Source organism: Embiotoca jacksoni, unplaced genomic scaffold (assembly GCF_022577435.1).
Source record: "Embiotoca jacksoni isolate LCO1_2020_lvr unplaced genomic scaffold, fEmbJac1.0.p SCAF_15, whole genome shotgun sequence".
NCBI lineage: Eukaryota > Metazoa > Chordata > Actinopteri > Embiotocidae > Embiotoca > Embiotoca jacksoni.
In genome coordinates this window covers 11647083-11657075 of record NW_027185285.1, presented here as the reverse complement: position 1 = coordinate 11657075, position 9993 = coordinate 11647083, and the positions used below count along the sequence as shown (strand labels likewise).

General features: G+C 43.0%; 1 protein-coding gene across 2 annotated transcripts; it reads left to right on the top strand.

The window, feature by feature from the left end:
* Window positions 1–529: 529 nt before the first annotated feature.
* Window positions 530–9938, top strand: ap5z1 (adaptor related protein complex 5 subunit zeta 1). 2 transcript variants are annotated; one of them, XM_069149617.1, is made up of 18 exons: window positions 530–627; window positions 898–1035; window positions 2458–2638; window positions 2964–3114; window positions 3394–3506; window positions 3641–3815; window positions 4313–4372; window positions 5638–5778; window positions 5922–5959; window positions 6529–6691; window positions 6872–7050; window positions 7155–7297; window positions 7384–7496; window positions 8437–8564; window positions 8685–8782; window positions 8884–9016; window positions 9235–9449; window positions 9528–9938. In XM_069149617.1, exons 1-18 carry the CDS (start codon window positions 587–589, stop codon window positions 9778–9780), a joined length of 2463 nt encoding a protein of 820 aa, XP_069005718.1. In that variant the 5' UTR covers window positions 530–586; the 3' UTR covers window positions 9781–9938. The 2 variants fall into 2 exon arrangements, with proteins under 2 accessions (XP_069005718.1, XP_069005720.1); XM_069149619.1 differs by lacking the exon at window positions 4313–4372.
* The last annotated feature ends 55 nt before the right edge of the window (window positions 9939–9993 follow it).

Here is a 9993-nt window from a genome sequence, read left to right as displayed (position 1 = left end):
TATATTTCTTTTAAAAAGTGCGGTAGCTATCAAGTGTCAAAAACAAGCAGATGAAGAAATCCCTGAAATTGTGCAATATATTGCCTAAATTGGATTACGATCAAAACAACAACAACAACAACAACAACAAAACGTATAACTTCTGGCCGTTATTAGTATGAGGAATATAACCAATTAAAGGAGCCAGTTTGAAAGAAAATTAGGTAATTTATCGAAAATGATAGACTAGCTGATAGGATAATGAGAAAAGAAAAAAAACACATGGTTTTCTAATAATTGATTAAGGCTTGGCCTATATTTTACTGGTTTGTTGCTGTTTAATTGGGTCTGAGTGGGTTCTCGGATGCTGTACAGATTGTAAGATTTCTTGAGGCAGATTTGTGATATTTGTGTTGTATGAATAAAATGGGACTTGAATTGGGTTGACTGGGTTTCAGTGAGATCCGCACAGTGCGCCTCCTTCAGCGCAGCGAAAGCGGAACTATAGTCACGTCATGTGATTTCAGTCAGGACTCGATTAGCAACTGCACTGTTTACCTTCCGCTGCAGACAGACGTAGCAGACTAATACCTGGGCTTCTCTTAAAATGTACTCTCACGGTTCAGAGAGTTTAATCAAACAAGCAAGGTAAGAAAATACAGAAGAAGAACTTTCTATGCACCTTCAGCTCTTCTCTTATTTTGCTTTCATTTAAGCAGGCCAAACCAGCTGTTCTCCGATGAGATGTTTATTACTTTTTACTTGGTAAATGCCCGGAAGGGTTAATGACTGATCAAATGTGTAATTAATACAAAGTCATCGTTCAGGTGGCAAATTTTTTTTTTTTGACAGTATAAAGTCACTTGATGGTGTTTATAGAGATCAAACCTGGTGTTCGGTGTTTCTTGTATCTCCAAGAGAGATTCAGGAGCCCGAGCTGCAGAAGTTTTACAGCCAACTGGTGAAGCTGCTTCACGGGAAGGAACTCGGACACAACGCGGTCGACTCCCTGCAGAGGCTGCAGCTCATCCTCTCTGCCACCAAGTACACCAGATCGTAAGCGCTCCCTCCCACTGGGTTTGAATTCACCACCGAGCTCTGGGACAGCCTCTCGCCCCCCCAAAAAAAGTTTAGAATTATAATTGAATACGTATTTATCTGAAAGATCATCTTAAACCCAGCACTGACGAAGATGTAGGTGTCCGGGCTCCGACATGACTCGTTCATCACTTTCATGGCATGGTAAACTTGTCATAGCAAATCCCACGGGTTTATTATTCACTAAACGGTTTTTTTTTCATTTACCGTTCTTCATGATTAGATCCTTGTTGTTGTTTTTTTCTCCCCACGGTCCCTGAAAATGTTTAACTCAAATAATCAACACATTTACTGTTTTCTCGGGTGCACATGTTCATGACAAAAACAAAAAAAACATATTTAACCTCGAATTCCATCGCGCGTCCACGAAAACAGTCTATGAAATGTCTGTTTGAGGTAATGCAACTTATTGTTTCTCTGGAAATAACCGCAGGGAAATGGTTTGTGGCGCTTCAGTGCTGCACTTCTTTGGGAGTGTTGTTTGTAAGCTTGCATCAATGCAGACTTGGTGGTGGAGGGCTTTATAACGCTCTCCCACTTTAGGGTAATTGGTTTGAAATGACACTCAGTGTGGCGGACCCTCCATGCGAATGTGCAAACAGAATGAGTGTGTAGGGCGTATTGGAATCTTCCTCCTCGTGCTTTTCTTCCTACACACCTCATTAATGTCAGTGGTTCAGAAAGAATATCAGTTGAAAGCTTTGACCTTTCAGTTTTTCCATAACGGTTTCCACTCAGTTTCAAACTCAATAGCAACTATAATTTATTTTACGACCTCCCCTTAAACACATCGATATTTAATTAAAAAAGAAGTTAAGAAAAGAGTGCTGGCCCTGTAGTCATGTGGGACAAATAAGTAGATGATATTTTATGCTCTAAAGCAGAGGTCTTCAACAGGGGGTCTGCAACCCCTTGGGGGTCCGCGGTGGTACTGAGGGGGTCCGTGAAATTTTTGGTTGATTAGACAATTTCACTTTTTTTTTTTTACTTTTTTTTTTTTTCCACAAATTCAAATGTCTTTAAATACACATCAACATGAATCCAACATATTGTAGCGAATGGATAAATGGAGGCAGAAGATGTTATCTTTCAGTCAGAAATGCACACATTCAGCAGGAGCTCTCTCAAGCTGGGCCACCGGTTCACTCACAGCACGAGACTAGCCTGAACCCGTCCCTCCAAGCCTCCTCCAGTTTAATATAAAACACAATTTTATACAATATATATAGTAGGGGGTCCCTGCTCCATCTCTCTATCAGTTTGGGGGTCCTTGGCCTGAAAAACGTTGAAGACCCCTGCTCTAAAGTATTTAATACCCAGTATGAGCTTTTATTCAACTTCCTGCTTCAATCTGAGGTTTCCTCTGTCGTCCAACCAAAGGCTGCCTTCAGAGCTTCAGAAGAGGCTTTCATTGCTCCTCTCTTCACCTGCGGAGCAGCTGCAGGTGCTGAGCTCTGCTGTGCTCAGGGAGACGCTGCCCCTCTCTGGTGAGGAGTTGAACGACACCCAGCAGAACGTTGGTCAGCTGAACAGCCACGCTGCTGCTCTGCTGCTCTCACAGGTGAGATGGAAATTAAATGTCTTGTTTGGCCTCATTCATCATCGTTCTGAGACATTTGTAAACTACTAAATGGTTCTTTGTTGCCTCGTACAGTTTGGGTGTTTCTTTTTTTTTTCTCAGTTAATTAAATAGTCGTTTTGCTATTCTTCTTAAATAGCACGAAAAGGTTCTTCAACAATTTAAGAATATCGAATTTAGAAAAAACTTGTATGGTGCCATTTTAAAAATAGACACTGTTTGGTAACATGTTAACAGCTAAAGGAGCAGGTTTTGTTTTCACAGATGGCATCACATCTTTGTCTCTCTCCCACTTTGACTCCAACAGGCTGGATCCAGGGATGATCTGTCATCTCTCTGCGCTCAGCTCCTTCGCAGTCTGGAGAGTCGAGCGTCTGAGGCGCCCGCTCACTCGCTTATGCACACGCTGCCGGTCCTCAACACCGTCCTCACACACAGCCCAGAGTGCCTCACTGATGGTAACGCACAGATAGTTGGTTAAAGCTTACAAAGCCAAAACAGACAGTTTGGGCTTCTTAACAGAGTCAGTTAGGCGGTCTTCAGTCTAAAGTATGATCAATACTCATGTTGGACAGTTGGTTCATGAGGTTGGGGTGTCCTTACGTGACCTTTACTCCACATCCAGGCAATCAGAGACGTCCCAGAGTATGTCAGGCCTGAACAGCAGAATTTCCCAGACAGGCATCTATTGTTCTGTTAAGTTGTGTGCACCTTTCTCCACATCTGACTGTCTCTAGATCAAGTGACCCTCCTGTGTAAAAAGCTTGTCGATTGGCTGCGGTATGCTAGCATAATACAGGGAGGCGGGGCTTCCTCAGGGGGATTCTTCACAGGGCCCAGGTCCCGTCAGGTGAGCAATACTCTTGATTACATTTAACTATCAGCTCTGTTTGCAGTGTACAAAAGTAGAGAACATACAGACATTGGTGTCAGTTTGTCTCAGCTTTGTTTAATGTAAAGTTTTGCTGTGTGTGTTGTGAACAGCCGGTGCCTATAGTGGAGCTGGATGGGACGGTGTCAGGAGATTTCTTCACTGTGCTTTGTGTGGGTCAGGGCTTCACTGATGACCAGTGGATGAACGTCTATTCCTTTTCAATGCTGCACAACTGGTTTCGCACCTACCACTCTGGTTCCAATGGCAACACCCCAGCAGATATGGGTATGACCTCACAACTCATTGAGCCTTTTGCTTTCCTGTGCTCAAGAATGTAATTTTATGACTGAATGACTCCACAATTCTTATTATTTGACCCCTTATTGTGTCTGCAGACTTAAACCAGCAGGTGCTCAGGATCCTTTTCCAACATGGATGACAATTAAAACCAATTCTAAGAAAATGAATTGCATCAAATTAGTGAATTTTGGTCTTTTACGCAATCACCGCCTCAAAGTTTGAATCATAAAGGCTGTTATAGCATATCACAGCATAGCATAGCAGAACATATTCTTTATGATATGCTAACATATTATATCATATCATGTCTCACATATCAAATCTCATGTCGTCCAACATTATGCTGTATCACATCACATCACATCACATCACATCACATCACATCACATCACATCACATCACATCACATCACATCACATCACATCACATCACATCACATCACCCTTCTCAGACGACCTGCTCTTTGTTTCCACCATTTCCAGTGAACAGGCTACAGCTCTCCCTCTCCCTCTCCCACCCCCTCTCCCACTCCTTTTCTAATGGTAAGACATGACAGTTTATGGACCTTCCCTGCATGCGCCTGCATCTAAGCAGCAATATTTAAGCTGAACTCCTGCATCATCTGTTTATCTCGGGGCTGGCACAGGTCATCTCACAACAACTGACATGATCATGACTCACAACCACGCTTGATCTAATAATCACTCTCTAACAGGAAATCTTGACACACACCTCCATGTTCTCTGGTGTATGCATTGTTTGCCTCCTAATCAGTTTAAATAAATCATTGAATCACTGTGGTGAATGAGCTGCTCCGACAGCGACCGCTTTCACAATCAAATACTAAACGTACTACATTTGCTGAAGAGCTACTTGTTGCATGTGATGTGTAAACAGATTAATTTAAGACTTCTGAGTGTTTCCTCTTGGCTCATCTGTGGTTTTGATGTTAGTGGGCTTCACTTTTCCTGTTATAACTACATGCAATAATCTGTTTAGAGTCAATGATGAAAGTCAGTGTCTCAAATTTCTCTAACAATCTCATCTAACCCTTAATGGCGAACTATTTTTTTTTTTTTACTAAAAAACACATCTAGGAACAGATCTTATTAAAAGATACTTGTGGTTGAATCTGTGGCATTCACATATGTTTTTATACTTAACATTTTCTCAAAGTTACAAACAAAATTCAAGTTGTGTCCCTGTTGAAGTAGTCATGCGGAGGGCAAAAACACTCAATCAATCATAATCCCTTAATTGGAATGATTTTTTTTTAAATACAGTATGACACCAAAAAGATTGAAATAAATCCCAAAAATGAAATTCATATTCCGATCATCATATCATTATATTGATGATAAAAGTTTGATTTTTTTTTTTTTCCTCCACCACAAACAAACAGGGACCTCTTAAAAACATGACTTCATAGTACTACTAATGTTGAAAAAAAACATTAAAGTTGTAACTATTCATTTTACTGTACTCTCTTCTCTCCCGCTCTGTACATAAAAAACTGTGAAGTAACTTTGATTGCGCTGACTAACAAAACAACTTTCTCTACATCTGTGGTTGTACATCATCCTACACGCCTGCTGGCAGGTGAAGTCAGAAGTTGCTGCAGTGAGATGTAAATGAAGGCATGAAGCAGCATAGTAACGACCTCCAATAATCAAAAGTATCTTTAATAATTATGACTTGATACACGTTGGGATTTGTCAGTAAGCAGTCGCGATGACCAACACTTATCATCATTTCATCAGTAAGGAGTTTGAGCGTGACCTCTGATTCCTGACCCTCCCTGTTCCAGACGACCGCTCAGAAGTGGACGGGTCGGTGGTTTCTATGGTTTCAGCGACTTCTTCCTCCAGCCGACTGCTGCCTCCAAAGGAGCGTCTGAGAGAGAAGGCCTTCCAGTACTGCCAGCGCCTCATCGAACAGTGCGATCGCAGTGAGTGTGTTGTGTGCATTAACTTGCATGTGTGTGAGAGAAAAGCAGGCCGTAGTGTAGGATTACTCATGGACGATGTGTTTTTTTGTATCTGTACATTATGCAAGTGTGAACTCTGATGTGTTTTCTTCTTTTTCCCTCAGAGGCACAGAAGAGGACGGATACAGAGCTACAGAAAGCGGTCAGTCTGTGTATAAACACTCGGTCAAAGCTCCAGCAACAACTCTATTATTATATCAATGCATTTCAGCCGGTGGCCTTCATCAGGGTCAACGTGAAACACACTGCAACAAATACTTAAATAGGGTGGGTTTGACACGACTGAAAAAAATCAAAAGGTAAGAAAATGAAGGACAACCAATCATATAAACTCGCACATAACAGCCAATAAGGTGCCAGAGGTGGGATGGGTATACGGTCATGTGGCTCCAGGTTGTTTGGCTTCTAGATTTATCTAGAAAGTTTCGGCACATTTGTGTGTAAAGTGCAATGTCACCGATATTCTTAATTTGTGGAGTGATATTGCTCTTTTCTGTTTTTGTGCTACTATTCTTTAACACTACACCTACTCACATAAGAGCTTAATACAAATGTAGCAAATAGTTCATCAAAAGCATCCATTAAAAGAAACGGATGAGACTGATGGAATGAAAGTTGTTACAGAAACACAGCCGACGCCATTTGTTTGTTACCCAAACTGAACAGTAAAGCAGGTTTTATGTTTCTCCTCTGGCCTGATTCGTTCCTCAGTGCCTGGTGGAGGCGGTGTCCATCCTGGACTGTGTGTGTGTTGAGGACGCCTCGCTGGTCTACCGAACATTCCCATGCATCAAGGCGCTCTTTGGTCGACTCAGCTCCGAGCTGTCGTTTGCCCGAGTCCTGCTCTCCGTAGCGCAGTTCTACCTCAACCACGGTGTGTACACACAGCAGCATGTGCTGCCACAGGCTTCCACTGCAGCATGAGGATGACAGGACAGCACGGGGACACTTTTGAATACCGTTAAATGGTTGTTTGTTGATGGGGACTTCACGTAAGTCTCTTTCTTTTCTCCCAATCTCATGCTGACATGATGTGTGATGTGTATTTATGTAGGCGAGATGGCAGCAGTGGATTGTGAGAGTGTGTGGAAGCTGGTGTTTGTCCGGTTCCCTGCCGAGCTCTTCAATGACCCCTTCCTGGCGCACGAGCTTCTACGCTTCCTTCGACTGAACCTCGAGAGCATCCAGCTTCGAGTTCCACAGTACACGTGCTTCTTCCCAAACCTGTTGAAGGTGATAACCAGAGAAAATGTGCCGACTGTATACTCTACACACAAGTACTGTGGACTATTGTGGGATACACAGCCTTCCTTCTTTTATTGCCTCTCTGTGTGTAGTTTTTAGCGTGGGACAGTCCAGCAGTGGTGGATGACTTTGTGGATCTGCTGCCCTCCCTGGTGACAGCTGGAACTGCAGTGGAGCTGCTCCACACTCTGCTGGACCTGCCCTGTCTGTCTGCCACGCTGATGCTGCAGCTGAGGTTGAAGGACCCATCTGAGCAACACCATCCACTACCTACCACACTGATTTGAACTCTTTCTCACTGAGTCTGCGTGTGTGTTGCAGGTCAGCGTGTTTGCCGATCTCTGAGCCTGGCGGTCGTGGCATCCCGGATGCATTTCGAAACCCCTCTTTCCGAGGGCTTTTCCTCTTTCTGCTTCGAGGGGAAGCAGGTTCAGGTACAGACAGTCACAGAACTAAAGGAATAGTTCGACATTTTGGGAAGTCCTCTCTCACGGACTGAAGCCTCATACAGATATGGGAGTGGTATCAGTCTTGTCATCTACCAGGGAGAAGGAAAATAAGAATATTTCCCAAAATGTCAAACTTTTGAAGACTGGTTTAAAAATATGCTTAGAGCTGAGATTATAAGTTTTCATTCATAGCATGGGGAATAATTATTAGAAACAAAAATATTTTGATGTATGACATGACAAAATGTTTCACTTCCTTTTTGCTGATAACAATGGGAACAGTAATAATTTTCTCAAGAAATGGTAACCATGATTGTTAAGACTGGATCATCATCATTTTTCACAGGTTGTTCTTGTTCCTACTAGCTGGCGACAGACGGAGGCATTGTGTTTTCGGGCTGTCCGTCCGTACATACGTCTGTCCCCTGCTGTTTGACACAATATGTCACCAACGCCTTTAGGAATTTCTATAAATTTGGCAGAAACATTCACTTTGATTTAAGGATGAACTGATTAAAATGTGGTGATCAAAGGTCACCGTTACGCACAAAACACTGATTTGGTATCACTACTCTTGTGTGTCCACGTTAAACTGTGCTGATTGTACAGATCTTCTGTGTTGTCAGGTTGATGATGTGTGTGAAGCTCTCGTTTTGGAATTGGTAGCTTCTTCGCAGCATCATCTCTATTTGAAGCTTTGTCTACTGTAAATCAGCTTTGTTGGCAAAACATGTGAACACATATAAGGATTTCTTCAGAGTCTTCACTACCTATATTATATGAGTCCGAACAGGCAAACTGACATTTGATTGGTTGACGGAGGTATACATCCAACACAGAGGTTATTCTAGTCACTGGGGAAAGCAGCAAGTAATATACTGGAAAAATAGATGGAATCATTGTAATCTTGTGTCTCCCTCTTTAGGTGACACAATCGACCGACTGAGTACGCTCCACGAGCTGCTAGCTGAGGCTGCTGACTGGCCCCGAGTCGTTCATTGTGCTCAGACTGTGCCCGTGCTGCTGCATATCTTTTTCAACACAATTTTTACGGTGATAAGATTAAACATTCTTTACCAAGTCATCACAGCTGTACCTGCTGTATGTTGATTTAAAGGCACAGTTGAGGTTAAATACTGAATGTTTGGTCTCGTTTGTGTCTTTTTTTTCCAGGTGGCTGATGATAAGCTTTTAGCCCATTTGATTCTGGTGATGCTGGAGAGAAGCAGCCTCCTCCTCAACAGCCCTACATATATCAAAGAGATACACAGGTACACAGCAACTCATCCAGTGGAAGTAAAGGGCTGTTGTCTGTCCTTTTAAAGGCTCTGTCTCAGTTTCACCATGATCACCGTCCTCACTGTGTCTGCAGGGTATTCAGCTGCCACCTGCTGAACTTTTGCAAGCTCCACCCCTCTCTGGTGGTGGACCAGTCTCACGAGCTGCTGGAGTTTGCAGGAAGCACAGCCAACGTCTACAGCAAAGAAGAAATCTATACACATGTGGTAATGAAGCTGTGTGAGAGTGACTGAGAGTGACTGAGAGTGAGAGTGAGAGTGAGAGTGAGTGTTCACGCTGACTTGAAGATGATACATTTTCCTTTTTGTGTATTTTGGATCTTCCACAAAACCCACTACATCTCCAGTCTCAGCATCATTTCCTGTGTAATAACGTGGTATAAAATGAGCCAAAAAACCTGACACTGATGTTTTCTCCGTTTCAGGTGTGGGTGCTGGGGGAGTACTTCTCTGTGTCATGTGACTCTCGCTGCTCTGTGAGGCTCATCACTTCCTGTTTTGAAGCTTTGGAGGCAGTACTGTTTGAGATCACTTCATCTGCACCTCCGCCCGGAGCAGTTTGCCCCGCCCCTAGAGTCATCACCACTTTAATGAGTGCTCTTGCTAAGCTGGCGTCACGATCACATGACCTCATACCCAGGTAACCAACATTTTTTATGTGTTTCTTTTCATACAGACATTCGCAGCATCATGTAATTGAGTGCTTCTCTCTCTTTAGGGTGTCTCTGTTTTTCTCCAAGCTGAGAACGGTAACCAGAGGCGGATCAGTTGCCTGGTGCTCTGATGATGAGGACCTTGTTGCTATAGTAACACGAGGGGAGGAGTTGTGGTCACTGCTGAAGGTACCTGGTGTGGCTCAGAGCGTCCTGACCCCACCTCATCACGTCACCAAACCACGGTGGCACAGAGACACGAATGTGGCCATGCCACTTCAACTGCGAGCCCTTACCACTCTCACACACTCACAGTAACACACACAATCACACACACCACACATCATCACACATCATCACACTGACACTTGCAGATGAATCAGTCAAAAAATGATATGTCCATCAAAAAATGGGCATCCTGATAAACCTTGTTTGATTTTTGCACATTAATGTTGTAAATAAATGACATTATTCAATTCAAACTTGATGAGATATATGATTTTCAGAAAATACACAGAACCCTTAGAGTGT

Bases quoted from the DNA above. Each gene is read 5' to 3' on its own strand.
- ap5z1 (XM_069149617.1), top strand. From the start codon at position 587: ATGTACTCTCACGGTTCAGAGAGTTTAATCAAACAAGCAAG. The intron at 1,036-2,457 runs GTAAGCGCTCCC...GTCCAACCAAAG, and splicing joins GCCACCAAGTACACCAGATC to GCTGCCTTCAGAGCTTCAGA. The intron at 3,507-3,640 runs GTGAGCAATACT...TGTTGTGAACAG, and splicing joins CAGGGCCCAGGTCCCGTCAG to CCGGTGCCTATAGTGGAGCT.